Source organism: Cryptotermes secundus, unplaced genomic scaffold (genome assembly GCF_002891405.2).
Source record: "Cryptotermes secundus unplaced genomic scaffold, Csec_1.0 scaffold1537, whole genome shotgun sequence".
Lineage (NCBI taxonomy): Eukaryota > Metazoa > Arthropoda > Insecta > Blattodea > Kalotermitidae > Cryptotermes > Cryptotermes secundus.
The window spans coordinates 41,161-62,659 of NW_019724612.1; the positions used below are offsets into that span (position 1 = coordinate 41,161).

A 21,499-nucleotide genomic window follows, 5' to 3' on the forward strand; every position below is an offset into this window, starting at 1 on the left:
TCAACATAAAAAACACGCGCACGATCGGCAGTCGCAGTGTGGTCGCAATGCTTGCAATGTTGTAAGATGGACGTGTTCCTGTGGAGTGTTTTAAGTTATTTTCGGCCTTTTCGCATGTCACCAGATGTAATAGGGGAAAGGTAAAGTCTGTGTCCATACAGATTCTAAAACATAAACATTTAAATCACTGATTGACTTCTAGTGCTTTGTCGAAATTATAATCAGCAGGAGGTGGGATAACCAAACTAACCTCCAACTTGCATACACAGCATTTCATTTCATTTATTTACATGCCACAAATCCATTACAAGGTCTTAGGACCCAGGATAAAAACAGTAGTCCAATATAACAGAAATAATATATAATATAAACAAGTATGTATTAATTATAAATTTGTAATAAAAGGTATAATGTAAATATAAAATTTACAAGTCACTTTTCAATGCCTGATAATTTAATCTATAGTTCCATATACAATTTGAATGAGGAGCACACAAAATGTATCCAAGTGCAATAGATAGGCATACATTTCGTTCCAGTTTTCACCCCTCAAAATTTTAAGATTAGAAGTGTCCAGCGAACAGTAGACGTATGCTCTGAAATCTTGCGTTGTGTGCGTGATTTTCATTGAAAGACCTAAAGGCAATGATTATTGAAAATCACGAATGATTATATATCCTGTATACTGTCGTTAGTCAGTTCTTTTATAATATGTTCCATATGAATTAGATGTGGTTATGAATCGAACTTTTATATCGGTATCCAAAACAAGGGCATATTAACAATAACAAAACAACAATAATTTGTCATTATTGACCAGGGAGACGTAATTCGCCCAATATTTCAGTTTAATATGAACTAAATATAAAGTGTAGAACCACTTGCAGGTACCTCACTATCACCTGCCCGTGTTTTGGATACCGATATAAAAGTTTGATTCATAATCACGTCTCATTCATATGGCACATATTATAAAAGAACTGACTTAGAACAGTATACTATAGCTGTTTTCAAACTTAAAGTACATGATTTGCATTAGGTTGTTTCCTTTCTTCCATATTATTCGTAATCCCACTCATAGCATACTTATCACAGTTATTCTTCATAGCTGGAAACCATCAAAGCATGAATATAAATCCCTGTATGTTCTTAGTGGACCAGGTATGATACTTAATGACCCACAACTGTAAAGTGTAGTACTTTGGTTGGTGGAACCAGAATATCTCAGTATAGCAACTGGTCTACTGACCGGATGACCAAGTAATCTGGGCCTCATTCCCTGCAGGGGCAAGAGATTTTTGTCTTCTCCATATCATTCATGCTGGCCCTGGGGCCCACCTCCTACCCAATGATTACCAGGTGGTAAAGTAATGGGCGTTGATCGCTGACCTCCATATAGTGCTGAGGTGAAGGATGGTGGAGTAAAACCTGCACTCCCCATACATCTTCATGGAATAGTGCTTAATTAATTAAGTGTGGGGCTTTGCTTTACTTTACTTTGGTTGGTGTTTGAGTAAAAATGAACTATTCTGGTAATGTTTTATTTTCTTTAGCATTTGTTGCCTTTTCCAACAACAAGAGGATCAAAACATCTGAACTGCCCAAGACTGCGAAATCCCATCTGGCTTGTGAGGAAGGAAAGAACAGTAAGTCTGACTGGTGGTGCATGTTAAGTGTACAGTGATTTCTTGCTTTACATGCACACAGATTCAGTTTAACATGAGTAAAGAATATATACCACTTTTTAGTTACACCTTTTCAGTTCTCATTTTAATGCAGTTATGTGATCACTAACATACAACGTGGTGGGAAGCTGCATGGCATTGAAGACAATAGAAGCTGTACATATGCAGCTGGGCCCAGTGATGAGTGCAGCTTGGGTAGGATTGATGAAGCAGGCCTATATTTTAAGTAGGTGGTGAGGGAAACCTAGTGTACAGGAGGTTTGGAAACCCGTTAACATCAAAAATCCTGTCACATGATTGAGTGACTATAGACAGAGTTTGGAATAGTAATCAGATTTATTGGACACTTTTACAACTTGTGACTATACTTTACAGATCACTCTAACATGGTCTCACTCTCAGTCACGGTCTTCACTACTCTGCTTTCGTACTCACACTCGCATCCTTGGAGGCTGGCGGCCATCGTACACCAACCTTCTACTCTTCTAACTGCCTTCTCAGGACTATCTTGTAATGGCACCTGGTCCTCATTAAATAGCCTTAACATGTACTGCACAGAAAATATCACCTGGTTGGTTGGTGCAGACAAAACTTCTGAGATTAGCTGGCACTCCTACATCTCTGACACTTCAGCTGTGGGTAGTCTCTTCTCTCGCTTAGGTGGTAGCCGACTCCTCCACAACTTCTTAACACTCATTTTTGGAATCCTGATGGAAGACCAGGATCTCCAGCATGAGAGCCTGCCTGAAGGGCTCATTAAAATTTCATTGCTTCCCAGTTGTAGTTGCTGTTTCAGCCTTAGGTCCCTTATGCCAGGTTGTATTTTTCCAATGGTCAAAACATATCAACATGTAGCGGTCAAATAGTTTTAAATAGATTTATTACAAAATATCTCATTTCTGTACAATTTTAATTTTTAAGTCTTCATTTTTAATTCTTAGAAGATTGGTTACCAAGACATCAGTTTGGCTTTCGAGAACAACATTCAGCTGTACAGCAAACGCACAGAGTAGCCTATACCATAAACCAAGCACTCGATTGTAAAGAATACTGTACCTCCATATTCCTAGATATAAAGCAGGCCTTTGATAAAGTCTGGCACAGAGGACTCTTATATAAAATTAAACAGAATGTTCCCATCACTTATTTCAAATTGATGAAGTCCTACATCAACGACAGGGAATCCAGAGTAAGAATCAATCAAGCAATATCAATTAACTTTACTGTAAAATCTGGGGTACCGCAAGGCAGTGTAGTAGGACCACTATTATACCTTCTCTATATGGCGGACCTACCAATGGATGATAACACCACTACAGGAACATTTGCAGATGATACAGTCATCCTAGCAACCCATGCAGATCCAGCAAAGGCCACCGGCATCCTACAAAACCACTTAAACCAAATACAAGCATGGCTATACAAATGGAAAATTAAAATAAATGAGACTAAAACTATCCAAGTGAACTTCACGCTAAGGCGAGAGCATTGCCCACAAGTAGGACTGAATAATAACAATATCTCACAGTCTTCAAGCGTTAAATATCTTGGAATCTATATGGATAGTAGACTCACTTGGAAAGACCACGTAATCAAAAAACGCAAACAGATAGACTTAAAAACCAAGGAGCTAAACTGGTTAATTGGAAGAAGATCCAACTTATCCATAGAAAACAAAGTCCTGCTTTATAAGACAATAATCAAACCAATCTGGGCTTACGGAATTGAGCTCTGGGGTTGTGCCAGCAAATCACATATATCAATAATTCAGAGAAGCCAGTCAAAAATACTTTGAATTATAACAAATGCACCCTGGTATGTAAACAACCAAATGTTACGTACAGATCTAAATATACCATACATCAAAGATGTCATCAGCGAAAAAACTACCACACACCACAACAAACTAGCAAATCACCCAAACGACATACTACAGCCACTCGTTGAACCACAGCACAATCGAAGACTCCAAAGATACTGGCCAGCTGACCTAAAAGACAAGAGGAACCTCCCACTGGGGAAGGGACTCATCACATCATTAAAGAGCATCACAGCTCTCATGCCAGCAAACTATCTTATAGAATTGTAGATTCTGATGGCTTAATAAATAAATAAAAAAAATGTCAATCCTTAATTTTACTGCCTGAGTATTTAAGTTTTAACTGAAAATTAAATTTATGCATTTAAAACTCACAAGAAAACAATATGCATCCATATTAAAATTGGATGCAATTCAAGAACTAGGACTGGTATCATTGTACACCTGATGATGGCCCAATATAAGGGTTGAAACATGTAGCATCAACAGCAAAATAAAACAAATGTTGATACAATAGTGTCTGTTTTGTTTTTCAGAAGTAATGTTGTGTAGACTGTCCCCATTATACACATTGTATATCCTAACTGCTGTCTCAAGACTCCTGACTCTCGTGACTACACTTAAGAAATCACTGACAGACTAGTGTTCCCAGACACAGTGTTCATTGTGCTACATCCAACCTTGGATGTTCCTCTGCTCCCAGGCTCATGTGCTTGCAAGCTGGTGTCTATCTTGCAACTTGACTTGGCTTTACTACACAGTGGTTTACAACAGTGAGGTTCCACTACCTACCATGCCTCTGCCAGGGGCAACTGTCTCAGCCTCAGGCTGTCTTGGACTGCCTGCCTCCAAGCTTGACTTCCACTTGACTAACTCCACTGTCTCAAGACTCTTGTTAGAGTCTAGACTGACTGACTTGCCGTGTTGGTCCTAGTGGTATAGCCTTGGGAGAGACTTAACAGAAAGCACCCTTTCTTCCAGCTACTGTATTGCAACAGACCCACAGAAAACACTACTTCACAGAACTGCTTCATTGTTATGTGACATCAGTGCCATTGTGGAGACATTTATTGTGCCATTGCTTTGCAACGTGCTTTTGCGTCCAGCAAATATGTCACAATATCTTACATATTTCTAGGTTTGCTTTCTGTCTTAGTCACTTGATGGTCCATAATATTTATGTACTATACTTTGTTTTATACAGGGAGATTATCTGAGAGCTTGCTGCAGATCATTGAACTCATTTAGCTGGAGGGGCACGCTACATGTGTTTATACAGCACGCATTTAATCTTGTAATGTAGTTAAGCCTATAGCTTATATACATATGGCTTCCCTTCCATGTCACCCGAATAAATCTTTGAACAGCTGTTATGAAGTGAGCTTATGTATTATATGACTGTTGATGCCCTTAAAAATCTGTCAGATGTCTAGTGCAGGAGCAGAAGTTTTAAAGTTTCAAGTTTGAAGATTATTTTCTGTTCAGAAGCAGAGGAACTTCATTACGTGGACATGAACATTTTAAAGCGGTGCAAGGAATGTCCGCATAACAAAAGAGACCATTTCTAGCATCTGCTGTGATGTGTGAGGGTTTGGTTTATAATTTCTTGGGCTATGAGCTTGTTGATTGTGCTGCATTTCCAAACAAGAGTTGTTGTGGGGAGCTTATCTCTCTTCTGCTGAACTGCCTGAATAATCTGTGGCAGAAAATGATTTTCAGTAACATTTCCAGGCATGACATATCTTTTCATTTTATATTTATTTGGCATTCATAATTGCTACAACAGTAACACTCAAACAAGTCACATCATTAAATACATCATGCTTGAAATCCTTTTGCCCAAATGCCTAAAGGATTAGAATTTGTCAGCAATATAAAATCATGCTTTACATGGTTAACCTATAATTAAAATTATCAAGCCAGATAAAACAGTCAAATTAGATACAATATGTAAATCGAAATGCAAGCCAACCTTATGACTTTATTGAGAAAATCTCAGGAGTATTACAGTAAATCAAGAGTCCTACATATGACCATGTCAATCACTGAACACATTAAGATACTGCAAGCAGCCATTTGTTATCCATTTCCATTATTGAATAGAGGTTTTGTTATGCTTATTACTATCCCTCTTAGAGAAACTCATACAATGCATAGAATGGATGATCTAGTAAAAACACTTTCAGCCCATGTTGAAACTCTTTACATCCTTCCAAAGGCAGTATATTATACAAGTTAATACCCATATTGATAGCACTCTTCTTGAAAGTTGATGTGTTACAATTTGGCACATGAAAATCATCTTTTCTTCTAGTATTATATTCATATAAATATGAATTTCTTGTAGAGTATAAATTATATTTCTGAAAATAGCACACCACCTCAAAGATATACAAAGTAGTACCAGTCAATTCTTTAAAAATAGGTCTGCACAATGTTCTGATATTTACACCTTTCATTAAGTGAAGTATCCTTTTTTGTATTTTCAGCACTTTGCTATTTTTGCTTTCTCCACTGCGAAAAATCAAACCATAACATACTAAGGACTGAAATTTGGCAAAGTATATATTCCCAAGTATATATAAACTCAGTACATCTTTCAAGGATTTAATAATGTAACAATGTAACAACAATGGAATGTGCATATAAGTCAGAATGTCTGTTTTCGGTAGGTAGTTGCATTTTCTTTATATTTCTGATGTTATTTAATTTCCAAATGATATACAGTGAAACTTCTCTAAGCATCGAGTGTTCCACCCGTAAGAGGTATTTTATAAGGATGGTCTCTGGATAGGGGATGGATTGGTGGGGGGTGGGTCACAATTCTGGTAGTATAGTACAGTTAATACTCCACACATATTTGACATGAGAACTGTACTGCACAAATTTATTGCCCTTAATATTACTTTACATGAATAGCAGCTGTAGTAGGTAACTTCAATTAAGTGTTAATATTTGAAATTAAAACATACACAGACATGTACATATGTAGATATGTATTATATACATACCAGTGGTATAAGTAAAAGTAAGTAGAACTATCCCTGTACCAGGCTGTGAAGGCCCATAGGGTTGTGAGACGTTGAGGCTCCCACATTATCTAGACAATCGGCTCAAAGATGGCGGTAAGGTTGTCAGCCTTACGCGCCGGCCGCGCTTTACTCCCCAGGAAAATTATTTCATTAATTCCTGGTATTCATTTCTGTTAGAGGCTGAGTAAACCTCAGGGCCTGGTGCAGCTGGAAGGATTAGGTCAACTGAAAAAAATCCAATGAACTCATCAGGACTTGAACCCGCAACCTTCCGGCTTGTAGCATAGTGCCTCAACCAACTACACTACCACGTGCCCCATATACCAGTGGTATGCTGGCTTTAAAAATGAATCTACTGTAATTTAGATTACAGTTTTACTTTTCTTTTTACAACTTTGTTCTTAACTTTATCCTGAAACTTGTTAAATAAAGGTGTTAAATCATTTCTTAACAAATCATATGTTGTCTTCATGCTGTCTAGTGTGCCTGTGGTGTCCTTTTAAAGGGGGTTTAATAATGACCAGGCATGGTCACTCGTCGGGAATAAGAGTGGTCTCTGAATAAGGTGTAGCATTACTTTAGTATGGCCTAAAACACAATCCATGCCACACAAATACAATCTGTGTTCTTTGAGAGAAGTTCCACTGTAGCTTTATATCAATATACTTAAGTAAACTGTCAAAGTACACATTCCATTACATTGTGCGTAATCTATAACAAAGATACCATTCATAATTTCTGAAGCCTAGGTTTTCATTTGCAGGATGAATTCACCTCCCAGTATCCTCCTAATCTTATCACTTGATAGCATATGATTGAAAATCATTTAACAATATGCGAAGTAATCAGTTTACAGCTGGACAAAAAATATATCTTTTCCTTGAATCTATGTTAACAATTTCCATTAAGCTTAATCAAAAACCTCCCTCTGAAACAAGTCAATTGATAAGTTTGTAGAGTATCCCATATTCTTCCCCCCACATTTAATTCAGAATCCCCATGCTCTCCAAATATTTCTCTGTTTCCAATTCTGTGGCACAGCCAGAATTAAGAACAAAGCATATTGTCTTATGGGCTTTTACTTCTAGTTGCATCACCTGTACAAAGTTTGTTTCTGTCTTCTTCTGGTCTGTAATTTTATGACAGTAACAAAAGCATTTCATCGAAGAAGTTGTGAACTTTGCTCAAATAATAATGGTCCTTCTGTTACATTACCACTGCTCGTATGTAATAGTCCTCCTTTTGTCAGATTTGATGTTCTCTTGGTGGATGTGAAGCCATACAGTTTGGTAAACTAGTTCCTGTCTACCAAATAACATGGCGTCACATTCCAGGTCATAATCTTCAGTAATCCTCTTGCTGCCATGTCTTATCATGCAGTCAGTCTAGTATGTTCTAAGAGACCGTTAACAGCTTCAGTTTTTCTGTTTGCTGCAGTGAATAAAGGGTGTGCTGTTGAGAAAAGGCAAATGTTGATTCTGTGAAGTGTACAGTTGGATGAGTGCTTACAAGCAAAGAATGACAAATTATTCTGAATGTTTAATTATTTTAAAAGTAAAAGTCCAGAGAAAATATAAGTTGGATTATAAGTGAAACTGCTGAAGCTTTTACATTTCAAGAGCTCCAGTCTGCAGAGAAAGGATGTCTCTCTAATAAATTCTATATGTGATTATGTAATTGCTTGTAAAATTTAATCTTCAAACATGTTGACAGATTGTTTACAGAGGCCTGTTTCAAAATGAGATTGTATATTGGCTGAACACTTTAAGAGTGATGCTGGGACAAGAAGACCCTGTGGAGTTTTATATAATTTTATTCATTTTGTTGTCTTTCTTTTGTTAACTGTTTTCATTTGGGGCAGTGTTCCATTCAGAGAAATGTCCTGTTATTGGTGATGTGTGTAGAACTTTACTTATTTTTTCTGGTTTCTGTACTGCCTGATATGTCTTTCGGATGCATTTATTTTGTTTTAGTTCATTTTTCTGTATTTATTTATTTTTTATTTTCTGGGTTGTTATTAATGAATCATCCAGCAACCATTACAATATGAATTTCCAATCTAGTACAACCTCCCCTTCAAAAGAAATTCAAACCTATGTTGAGATGCATAATTTTTTGTACCTTTTCTGTAATTTGTTTACTATTTTATATGAAATAATTTTAGTATCTTATTTCAGTTTTTTATTTTATTTAAATTGCTATACTGAATTGGTTTTGTTCCATAGGGATAGCAATAGGGTATAGTAAAGTATAACATATAAATGATGTATTGTAGGAAGAGTAATTTAAGTGGGATGCCAATGCATAGGCCCCAGAAGTCAAGATGAAGTATCCCAGTGTGCAATCAGAGACTCAGTAAAGTATTTATTCATTGGTTTGTTCAGTATTCCACTGCACACTGCAGTGCAGTTCCTCTATGAGCACAGTCTGTTCTCACTGTGGGATAGACCATAGCATTAGGCTCAAAAGCTTTAATGTCTGAAGAAAGAATTGTGTATGATTTGTTTCATTCTGGTCCGTCACAATAACAATTACAAATTATAAATCACGAAGCCGGCGTGCCGTGGCTCTCGCCACGTCCCCGGCGTCCCGGCAGGCTGCTGGCCCAAGGTGCCCTCGGACAGCTTTCGGCCACTCCAGTCAGCGGCGCTTCCGCTTTAAAGGGTGTTAAGTTTTTGCGTGGTAAAAAACTTACAGGTCACATTGGACAGAGTGATTTATAATTTGTAAAGAATTGTGTATTTAAGTGATTTCACACAACATGTTTGCGGTTGTGTGTGGTGACCGAGACACTGAATCTCAGTCCTTTTAGCAGAAACTATGTTTGTAGTCATGCTTATTCATGGGCTGCTCTTCTATTAATTAATGAAAATTGTTACATATTTATGTGATTTAATTTGTTCTACTTGATTAATTGGGTAACATTTTGACTCATCATGATATTTTTTATGAGATCTGGCCACAAGTATAGAGACCGGGAACTGGAATTCAACAGCAAGAAATGTATCCTGACATGTTATTGCATTTCAGTGCCTGTTTACAGGTCATGCCATTGATTCAGTAGTTCACAGTTGCCATCAAAGTCAGTCTTCTTGTAACATGTCAATTTAACAGAGTCTAAAAATAAATAATTCATGCCAAGAAGAATGGAAAGATAATCAGTATAGTTTGGAAGTTCTATTTTTTAATTTCTTCTTGTGGAATTATATATGACCAAAACTCTACACTGATCAGATTTATAACTGATTGATGCAAATTGCATTTGGAGATGTAACAGTGAGCCAAAGAATGGTAGTTCAACTACTTTAGAGAGAGACAAATGTCTGTCAAAAGTGACAAGCATCCTTACACTCCAGAACCGGTACAAGTGAATTAGTAGCTCATTGTATTCTTTGGTTAGAGATTACAAAACACTATTTCTGAAATAGGCAAGGTGGTAACAGTATTTTACGGCTCATGTTGGGTCCTTTTAGCCACAGACTTAGGACAGAGGTGTGCCTCAGTCAGCATTTCATGACTATGACACAGGAGCAGGAGGCAAACCAAAATGATGCTTCATATCATGATTATTATTTAATGATGCTGTTAGTATAAGAACTACTATATAGTGTTAATTCATATTATGGTCTCTTCAGATATGATGCCATGTAATCTGGTTTGTGGGTATTGACATCTCATAGAAACATACTGATTCCATCATGTTGATAGAAGTGTGAAACAGTGATACACATGCATCAAAATACAGGGCATCATAACCCAGAAAACAATTATATGAGTTTTCAGTTTTGATTATTTCTTGGTTATGGTGTTGGTACACTAGAGTATGGTACAAAAGGCTAGTTTATTAACTAACATTTATATTTATGGTCATAAAAGTGGGAATCTGACAAGTGGCAAATTATCATGATAATGTACCTGCCCACTCGGTCACAGTAATTTTTAGTTAAACTCAGTATTCCATACATGAAATAGCCATTCTCTTTACTAGATATGGCTCCCAGTGACTTCCTGCTGTTTACTAAACACAAAAAGCCTTGAATGGCAAAGTACTTGATGTTGTAGAAACAAGTGAACACAATTAACAGAGCAGCTGTTGATGATTCTGAAGACAAAGTCCAATATGTGCTTCCAGAATTGGCAGGAAGTACAGAGCAAGTGTGTATACACTGTAAGAGCCAACATTAAGGGGGATGAGACTTTTAGTCATTACTATTTGCACCACCTGCTTTAACATTAACTCTGCTCACACAGTATATTTACGTGCTTAATATGATTCTCAGAATATATATTGATTATATCCCTAAACAGCATCAATCAACTGGTCTTTATATCAGAGAAACAATGTGTTTTCTGTAAGGTAGGAAGTGAATTTTAAGTATTTAAGGTAGGAAGTGAATTTTAAGTATTGTTACCTGAACTTCAGACTTCAAATGGTTACTCTCCTGTACTGTAAGCAGAGTATCTTAGTTTTCATGGACTCAGTCAATACATTTTGATTTGGCCTCATACACTCACCCTCAGACCTATGAATTTTAAGGATGGTAGCACATTCTTGAAGACAATTCCATGAAGACTGAAGCTAACACCATACAGCCAGGATGTATGTAACATGCATTTTCTGGTATTGCATTTAAATTACTGAGTTAAACTTACATTCTAACATAGCCCAAAGCTTTGCAACAACAGTAAAAGGATATAAAGGAAAATGTGAATTTAAAACGTTCGTTAAGTTCATTGCTGAGCAGATTACCCAGTATAATGATTCCATGCTCATTACATTTTCCACATGCCAACCACCAAATTCAACTCAATCAGGGAGGGGGGAGGGGAGGGGAGGAGGATAAAGGTAAAATGAGCAACTGTGCTGGCAAAGGCTACATAGTGAAGCTAAAATATGCCTGCACATCTATCAGTTCTTTCGTCATGCTGTGTAAAAACCTTTAAACTTTCACAGGCTTGTATTACATTTAATATCCTATAAATGACTGCTTTCTGCAAGATTAGTCTAACCAAAAACTATAAGACACAGAATTACTGGGTTGATCCTTTGCCCTTTTACAAGAGTGTACTAACAGAGCAGCATGAATTTATTTACGTCTGTGGTGCAGTTATTTTCCTCTGAATTGTTTCATCCAGGAAATTATTTTTTTTTTTGAACCAATGTTAAAAGTACACCAGCATGTGAAGTAAAAAGTCTTCCAGTGGTAGCAGCAGATGGAAACAAGTATAAATATGTATTGACCTCAGACAACCTTTCCTGTTTAGACCACATAAATAACAAGAAGTTCTGGGAAGAACTAATCACCTACTTTCATTTGATATGGCATGGACATGTAGAAAATGATGCCACCAACAATTCTTTGTTGCCATGGGAATGCTTTTACCTTTTACCGAGTTGTTACCTGGCAACAGTGGTGATAACCTTTACCAAGTCTTTGCCCAGGAACAATAGAAGGGATACACATACGGACACACAGCCTGATAGGAGGGTTTTATGAATTATGCCATTAACATGGGCTCAGGTGTAATGATCTACACGCCAAGTTTCATAAGCACTCGTTCAGGCATTCAAAAGGTAACAAGGAGGGATTCGCAGACTCATAGATACCACGGAGATAACATAAGCCTAATTTCAGTTTTTCAAAATAAGGAAGTATGCTAAAAATAAGCAGACCTCACATAACAATGCCTAAATATATATACATAGTGTAATTAAAATTATAAACTGACAATTATAAAACTTAGCTAGTGATAGAATTTCTATTCATAATTTTCCCTTGTTAGATTACCTCTAACAGAAGTTACCACATGTAACTTCAAAGTGTTGACCTACTGCTATATCTGAAACTCATAACACAAAGGGAACATCACAAGTATTGTGAAAGTATGTTATGACCTATACTTCTACCAAATTTTATAGCCCACAGCTGAAACAGGTCAGTGCTTATTTAATTCATGAACATGCATAATTTCCAAACACATTCTTTGTAATTCTGTACATATCACTGACCATGATGATGTCCATTTAGTGCATATATAAATCCCCTGTTACAAACGTAATAATAATAAAAATAATGATAATTAAGTTATTTATTATTTATGCGCTCAGCTAACAGCTGCAAGGCCAATTAGCGACTCAGCACAGTGTAGATGGAAGTAGTTATATACTGGACAAACACAACATTAAGTCAAAGAATAATTGAAGGTAAATATTGGAGGAAAACAAATTAATGCATATAATTAAACAAAAAAAATAGTAATAATAATATTGTCGCGTATCGCGGGGTATATCGCGACAAATAAATTCACGAGGTATTCGATGTAGCGAATTTTATTTCACACTCGCACTTACAATCACACAATTGACAGTTGTACAANATCATCACAAATCAAAGTTGCTATTGACAGTTGAGAAATGAAAAGTACAGACATTCACAAAGAGTAATAATAATTCTGTTTTATTGTTCATGTTCGTGCAAATAATAATAGTAACAATTATACCACACTTAGAAACCAATTGAGAACATTCCTGGCTTTGAATATGTCAGCATCTCTGCAAACAACCTTAGCAGCTGCTGCACATCTAGCAGAGGGACAAGTTTTACATGAGGAGCAGACATTGAATAATGCAAAGTCTCTGATATACCAAGCAGGAACTCAGAGACAGACAATTTTCAAAACAGAAGGGCTGAATTTCAAGCCAAAGTAAACTTGAGTAAGAAATAGAGCATTGAGATGACGTCTCATAATACGTAAGTAAAGTATGCAATTTTAACTCCTCCAGAGCAAGAGAATAACTGTAATGAACTTGAGGAAAGAAACAATTAAAACAGAGGACCGCACACCTCTTCTGGATGCGTTCCAGCTTGTTAGCATCAGTTGATGTAATTGAATTCCAGACTACGGACACATATTCAAGCTTAGATCTAACTAATGCGGTGTACAATCTGAGCATAGTCTAGAGATGAGAGATTGAAAGTAATGCTATGAACCAGACCCAACACTTTAACACAGTGACAGAAAATGTAATTGACATGGTCATGGAAAGAAAGTTTAGCATCAGTAAACACTCCCAGGTATTTTATAGCATCGTTCCGGGCTATATACGATTGACAAATTTATAATCATAGATCAGTACATTGGTTTTCCTGGAGAAGGATATAACTTGAATTTGATTTGTTTCATTCTGGTCCGTCACACTAATATTATGAAAAAGCTAAATAGTTCCGTTAAGTGTGACTGGTTAAGATTTTCTTATTTCAATTATTCACACCCTTACATGTTTCGGTCTTCAGTGACGATCCTCAGAAGGACACCTTTACATCTTCTAACTGTATTGATTTAAAAGGTGTCCCTCTGAAGATTGTCGCTGAAGACCGAAACATGTAAGGGCATGAATAATTGAAATAAGAAAATCTTAACCAGTCACACTGAACGGAACTATTTAGCTTTTTCATGATATAACTTGAGTTTTACTTATGTTGAGTTTCGTACAGTTGGCAATGCACAAACCCTGTATAGAGTTAATGTCAAACTGAAGTAGATAGCAGTATTGAGGAGAACTAACAGCTTAGTAAATTTTGATCTCGTCAGCAAAAAGTAGACACCTAGAGTGGACAACTGCATCGCATATGTCGTTAATGTACACACTGAAGAGAAGATCCCTGAGGAACACCAGAGAGAAGTTCAAAAGGCGAAGAAAGAGCAACAGAAACACGGACCTGAGATTTCCGGTTTGATAGGTAACTGCAAAACCAGTTTACGTAGCTATCAGAAAGCCCAATAGCACTAAGCATATGAAGAAGAGAATAAGGGATGATGTCGAATGGATTGCTCAAATCAAAATAAATGGCTTCAGCTTGTCTGAGAGCCAACTATAGAGGAAATAAAATCATCATAAGTTACCATATTGGTGCTGGCAGATTTAGTTTTAGAGAAGCCACGCTGATAAGGACTAATTTTAGATGGGGAGCCTCAGTAGTAAATGGCAAATAATTGATATGCAGTGATTGGGGCTCAAATGAGAAGGGCAGTAGCGGTATGTTATAAGGTGCGACTGAAGAGCAGTTGGGCATGAAAGGGGCCAACAGTAATGGAGTTTGGAAATCAGTTTGAACTACGTACATGACCCCAAACACGTTCTCTCTTCGCCTTGCTCCTGCTTGCTTGCTTTCTCTCTGGACTGTATCAGAGTAACCATAGGATTGGTTCTAGACTCAAGAGTCGTTATGATCAGAGAGCCAGAAGCATTAAATAAGATTTCAGTTGACCAGTTATAAATAACATCCTGACTGTCCTGAAACAACAATTATATTGACTATGCAAGGACTCAAAATAGAAAATAGAAGAAACAATATTTTGGAAACTGGATCTGTTTCCATCCTCTGGTGGGGGGGAGACACCTATCCATTTTCAAAAACTTCTTGTCTTCTGTTTTCTAGAGTACCAGACAAGGGAGGGGGCATCCAGTAGTGTAGTTGGTTGAGGCACTATGCTACAAGCTGGAAGGTTGCAGGATCGAATCCTGATGAGTTGGATTTTTTCAATTGACGTATTCCTTCCAGCCGCACTTTGGCCCAGGGGTTGACTCAGCCTCTTAACAGAAATGAGTACCAGGAATATTCCTGGTACTCATTTCTGTTAGAGATGTGAGTACCACGAATATTCCTGGGGGTAAAGGCCAGCCGGTATGTAAGGCTAACAACCTCACCGCCATCTGTGAGCTGAGTGTCTAGAAAATGTGGGAGCCTCCACAGCCTGTTACAGGGATACCTTTACCTTTATTTTTTACCATACAATGGAAAAAGTAAAAAAACCCAGTAATTCTGTGTGTTATACACCACTGTCAGAACCCTTTAGAATCTATTAGCAGTACATTAGTTCAGTAAATGTGTTTTATGTGCTACTGTCCAGAAAAGCACATCCAAATTCTTTTTCCTTGATTCATCACAGTTTGCAAATTCTGCATGCCAGAAATCATTAGGTTTTGAGAAATCACCCAATGAAACTGTATTTTTTGTTGTGACCAAAGGATTTGTCAGGCTACCTAATTTTCAAAATATTTTCCACACTTGTACATGTGTATCTATAAATGATACCTCTAAAGATCCAATGTATTTGCATTAAGAAGGAATAACAGAAGTGTGCAATCATTTTAGTCATATCTAAGGAGAATATATATGACAATAGCACATTAATTATACTGGGATACATGAGCTTGAATCCACTTCTGGTAAATGGCAATATTTAATGGCATAGGCTATATGATGTGGTGAGCTTAGGTGTGGTCATTCCCAGACCCTCAGGTGGTCTCCTCTGCCTTTAGCCAGCCAAAACTTAACTGCACATACTTTTACTAACTTTGTCAGTATTTCTTAATTTTGAATTTAAAGATACAGTCCTTTTAAGAAAGAAAATATCTAAAAGAATAAATACATATATTAGTAGAAGAAAGAGGAAGAACTATCGTAAGACAGTTACTTCAAAGATACTAAAACCTACAATTTCAAAATTTTTGCCATTTAACTTCATGATTCTAACGCTTGCCACTCTCAGCTTTGCATGTAGCAGCATTAACTAGCAACAGAGCAGTCAACATCTGGCATGTTTTAGAGTTACCATGGCATGGGATGGGTCTTGTGAGGTATAATGGTATATGGGGACCTAATTGCTTTATGCTCTGCCCAGGCTCCCATAAACATCAGTACACCAACACATAAATCACAAGATCCTTCCTTATAGCATAATTGGTTGAGACATTATCCTACAAGCCGGAAGGTTGTGTGTCAGATTCCCGATGAGGTCTTTGGATTTTTCAAGTAACCTAACCCTTCCAGCAGCACTATAGCCCTGGGGTTGACTCAGCACCTAACACAAATGAGTACCAGGCATCTTCCTAGGGGTAAAGGGTGAATGGCATGTAAGGATCACAATCTCATCGCCATCTGTGAGCCAATTGTCTAGAAAATGTGGGAACCTCGATGTCCCACAACCCTATGGCCCTCCTTGACCTGTTACAGGGATAGCCTTACATTTCTTTACCTTCACTTTACATTATACTGGACCAGAATGTATTGCCAGTATTGAACAGAAGCATATCCTGTTATAATTCTTATGTATGTACTAAATTTTGAAACAAATATTATTTTCTCTGGACATTAGTTCCTACAATTTACACTTCACTCCTTTTGCCAATCTGAACAGCATACCGATACCATTTTACCAGTAACAAACAGTATAAACTTTAAGGATAAGGAGGTAGCTGAGAATATGTAGTGTACCATGGGAAGTATTAGTAACAAGGATTCCAATGTGTTTTCTTTTTCTGAAATGTGATTTTATTACAGTGTTCTAAAGATAAAGAATGTGACTTATCTACTTTGGCATAACATTTTGTACCAAAAAGCAAGTTTCTTTATTAAATATATTGCAGCTAACAATTAAAATGTACAAAATACTTAATGTGTTAATGTAATAATCACTTTAATACTGTACTGAAATATATTGTGCATGTAAAACATATTTTATTCGTAGATAGCATAATAAGACAAGCTGTCCTAAGATTTATCAGAAATAATAATTTGTTTTCACCTCAATTAAAACAGCTCATGCATAGGCACTTCCATTCCAACACATAACTGATAATACCCAAACATATATTACTGCGCAAATAAACCTTACAACAAACTAGAGAAACAGAACATGTCTTATTACAATTAAAATGAAAAACTATATTTCCAATGCTTACCACAAAATTCAGATGTAATTTACTATAGTTTTCATCATTTAAATGTATACACCAGTGGCAGAGCATATTTTCAGAAGTGCTAAACAAATCCCAAGGCAGAGGAAGGTTGTGAAAATACTTTCAGTTGGTTATATGCATCGTACAAGACAACTATGCAAATTAGAGCCAAAAATGAAGTTCAAAAATAAAAGGGAAAGCAAAATCATACAGTAAGAAAAATGGTTAGTAAATACTATGTTTGCCTTTCTTACTGTACCTTGTACTGGTGTTCTGTACAACAATTTTTCTCAGTGAAAATATCTATCACAGAGTCACAGAAGTCCAAAATGTTTTTTATATCTTGGATAATTTCCTTCTCAGTTGTCATTAATGGTAACTCAGTGAGCATGTTAGTTAAGTCTCTCCTAAGTCTGCATGCTGCATTGGTTAAGCAAGGGGTTTCTCCGGAGCAGAGAATGTCTGTCTGGCAGATGCACTGATAGTTGGAATAATTAACAAGGCAAACAATTTTATGACTGTGGTAATGCCACACTCAGACCGCCTCTGTGGTCTAGTGGTCAGAGGTCCCGGGTTCGATTCCCGGCACTACCAGAATTTTTCTGGGAAGTAGTGAGTCTGGAACAGGGTCCACTCAGCCTCATGAGGATAACTGAGGAGTTATTTCATGAAATAGCAGCTCTGGTCTAGAAAACAGAGATTAATGGCTGTGGGGATCCGTTGAGCTGACCACGACACCCTTTATCCACAAAAGTTGGCACTAACTTCGCCGACAAGTGGAGGTCGCTCGGTTGGTATAGTTCGCTTGAGGACTATAGGCCACAGTTTTTTTTTCTTTGGGGGGGTAATGCCACAGTCACATTTTAAATGACAGGTCTGAAATATTCCTTCATAAAATTTCACCTGAATGAACAAATAAAGGAAAGTTCAGCTATTAGAAGAAAGGAATCAATATAATGTTCACGTCATTTCAAGCAGTAGCTGGAAACTTTTCAGAAGAGTGTTTAAAGTCTTAATTCTAGAATTGAAAGAAAGTTTAGTTTGAGAGTTTCAGAGAATTGATCTATCAACTGTCCTTTAACAGTGCCAATCATTCCACAGCACAGCCAGTGCTAAGGATTTCTTCAGTCATTATTATTCATTAATATTCATTTAATCAGAAATCCTGAGTGTTCCATATCTGCCAATGAGCAGCTATTTTCTGACCAAACCTTCTCAAAGCTCTTATGCTTCTCTTTTAAAAATTCTTAATTTCTTCAACTAACATCATTACTTTTGGAATTTGAAGTGTTTTAGCTTGTGGCAGTACTCCTGAAAATACTTTGAAATAAAAATAAACATCAAACTCTTGAAGAATAACATTACATTCTTTAGCAAAAATATCACCCCATTCTTGCTTACATGCTTCCACTGGTTGCGTGCTCTGCGAACACCAAGCAGCTGTTAAAAATTTCCCATCTGGCTAAGAGTGGAGCTTGCAGTAGCTTGGAATTGATGCATTCCCTCCTCCCCTTAAGGCTATATTATATATATTGTGTTTCTTGTGCATATGCCAATAAACAGTCAATACAAGCTGTGGTGAAATGGCTAACAAGCCTACAACCAGGTGGATGGAGGTGGCAGATGATGTATTCTCTGACTGTTTTCCCTGCCAGTATGTGGAACATCACTGAACCACAAAAGTAACACTTTTCACCTCATTTTTCAAAGTGTTACCCAGGCTAACATATTTAACACAACTACTCCACCACTGTTATATATGCAAAAAGTATGAAAACAAAAACATAGATTCACATCATGAATCTGTCAGTCATATGTGTTTGACTGTAATCAACTGTAACATACAAAGCACAAAGCAGCAGCCCAACAATTCATGCATATTTCTTTAAACATGAAACAAGTGGACCAAACGTCTTCCATGACAACATAAAAACCATGCAAAAAATAATTCTTGGATGTTACCTGCAGAATTTCAAGACCCTATCTCTCAAATACAAATTTGTGGGGCATAAATTAAGGGATCTGTAAGGGAATTTATGTAGTAACTGAAATATTGTTGTGTTGACGGTAGCATAGTTCTTCCATATTATATATTGTTTGGAATTTATTCAGTCTTCTTAGTGGCACTTGGGGAGTCCTTTGTTTCTGTTGGAGTTGTGGTAGTTTTCCCATATGATGATGCTTTACTGATTTTTGTCATACCAATCATTTTTGATAACAGCCAGAAAACTGAAAATAAAAGCAGAGTTGAATAACTTACACCTACATATGAACAACAAAGTAACACACATTGTACTTTTAAATTTGCAGCAACAAAATTGAAATAGTGCTTTTTACCCTACTTTTCTGATTTTATAAGGAAACATAAATAGGCTCATGGTACTATCATGTCCACATGCCTGGTCATCAAGCAGTCGTCATTGTCGTCGTCATCATCAACAAGAAAGATAAATGTTTAGAGACAGCTGTACAAACTTTTTAACTCAATATACAAACCATGCGACCACACCTGTAATATGAATTTGCACCAGAAAGACAAAAAAATACCATACACATTTGCAGGTTCATGAGCAACGCAGGCCTGTACAAAGACCCATGCTTTGGTCTTTTTACACAAACGTTAAATTACACACCAAAAGTTCCAGTTTCACTAAATCTTTCATCACAAAGGGTTCTGAAGATATCCACATTTCTTTCAATAATACATATGGCTGTAACAGGATTTAAAAGCCATGCATAAAATGAATTTCACCATTGGATCCATTGTATTTAAAAGTCTAGAGTGATATAGTTAGAGTATGTTTAATGATTAATTTCTGTGAAAGAACCCAATGAGTATTACTCAGTCTCTTCTCCTCCAGTCACATCTGAATACTGGGACCTCTCTTTCCAGAAGAGAAAGCACTACATATAAGTGGGATTCAGGTAAGAATGGTTCAAGAAGATATGAGAATGCATACTTACAGATGCCTATGATTCCAATTCCTACAGAGAAGTATATAGTGGACCCTGAGGTGAGCAATCGTAGCAGGTAATACACCATGGGCACTAATACCACAAACCCCCAAGCTACTGTGTTGATTAAACTAAAATAACGCCGGGGAAGACGGTATCCTTCAATCTTCATCACACCACTTTCTGCAAAGAAGTCTCCCGTGCAGAAAAAACTGTCTGACATTCGATCCTACAGGTAAGAAATATATATATATATATAAAACTCATATATATTAACATATTTATCATACATACTATGTTACACCACTAAATTCCACCAAATATATTTCAGGTCTACTAAGCCATCTTCAGCATCTATTCCGTGAATCACCAACTGTAGGCCCGCATACCCTCGCAGCTCTTGGAAGGATTTTCGAGTGCCCAAGAGAATTTTGAAATATTCATTATAATTTCTTCACTGTTCACTGATATGACTGTACAACATGTGGCAATTTCTGCTTTATGAATGAAATCTCTGTCCAACACCAAGAAGTTCTAAATGTTTAGACTGTGTTCAGGTGTGACATTAATTGAGGGGTTCGGGTAAAATAACGGCGACTTTTCTGAGAAAATTACTTATTTTTCGTTAGTACCTTCTGTGAGACATGATGTACCACCATAATGATTTGGAGTATGTCCTATGTGAGAACATAGAATGCTAAGCACTCTGTACACTAATTATTTCAATTCCCATTCTTTGTGTGATGGATTCATACGGTGTTCACTATAAATTACAAACTTCTCCTAGTTGTCCATCACCCAAAGAAGGGTAGAGCCCCCGGTCCACTGATACAAATACAAATTAATAATACTTTTACTATCTCCAAAACTAATGTGTCAATCCAGAAGATCACAATCCTCCTCCTACTCCTTCATGTATGATCAATGTTTTATTAAAATTTGATTAAATTATGTTTTATCAAATTTAATGTATTCACAACAGCAGATGCGAGCAGTGGATTGGCATACAGTCTGTGGCAAAGTTGTTTTCATCATTAATGTCATCAGTTTTGATTTTTCAAGCTGTTCCAACTCTTGTCCACCAGAGGTCTTCAGTCATGTGACTGAAGTGATATCCAGGAGCAGAGTAGGGAGCCCAGTGAGTGACTGAAAATGGTGGCATATTTTGCCTCCAGTCATCTCTTATCATGAGTGACTCCCATAAATGTAGATATGAGACCCCTTGCTTTATTACACTTCTGAAAAAGTTTTGCTACAGATTTTT

General features: G+C 36.9%; 1 protein-coding gene and 2 long non-coding RNA genes across 6 annotated transcripts in view; 2 read left to right on the forward strand and 1 right to left on the reverse strand.

The window, feature by feature from the left end:
- Positions 1 to 30: 30 nt before the first annotated feature.
- On the forward strand, positions 31 to 20,356 carry LOC111862565. 2 transcript variants are annotated; one of them, XR_002842453.2, is made up of 3 exons: positions 31 to 140; positions 1,554 to 1,646; positions 20,142 to 20,229. It is a non-coding gene; the product is annotated as an uncharacterized LOC111862565 (long non-coding RNA). The 2 variants fall into 2 exon arrangements; XR_002842452.1 differs by lacking the exon at positions 20,142 to 20,229 and adding an exon at positions 20,272 to 20,356 and having other exon boundaries at positions 32 to 140.
- The window catches only part of LOC111862564 (1-acyl-sn-glycerol-3-phosphate acyltransferase gamma), a 38,589-nt gene continuing 23,877 nt past the window's right edge, over positions 6,788 to 21,499 (reverse strand). For 2 of the 3 annotated variants that reach the window (XM_023848060.2, XM_023848061.2), the window contains exons 7-8: positions 20,245 to 20,464; positions 18,049 to 19,509 (exon numbers count right to left, since the gene is read on the reverse strand). In XM_023848060.2, the coding sequence (XP_023703828.1) occupies positions 19,385 to 19,509; positions 20,245 to 20,464 (345 nt within the window). In that variant the 3' untranslated portion in view covers positions 18,049 to 19,384. Of the gene's footprint in view, positions 7,989 to 18,048; positions 19,510 to 20,244; positions 20,465 to 21,499 lie in introns of those variants that run through there. The other variant, XR_002842451.2, reaches the window with a different exon arrangement.
- LOC111862566 lies at positions 20,377 to 21,186 on the forward strand. The gene is made up of 2 exons (XR_002842454.1): positions 20,377 to 20,470; positions 20,567 to 21,186. It is a non-coding gene; the product is annotated as an uncharacterized LOC111862566 (long non-coding RNA).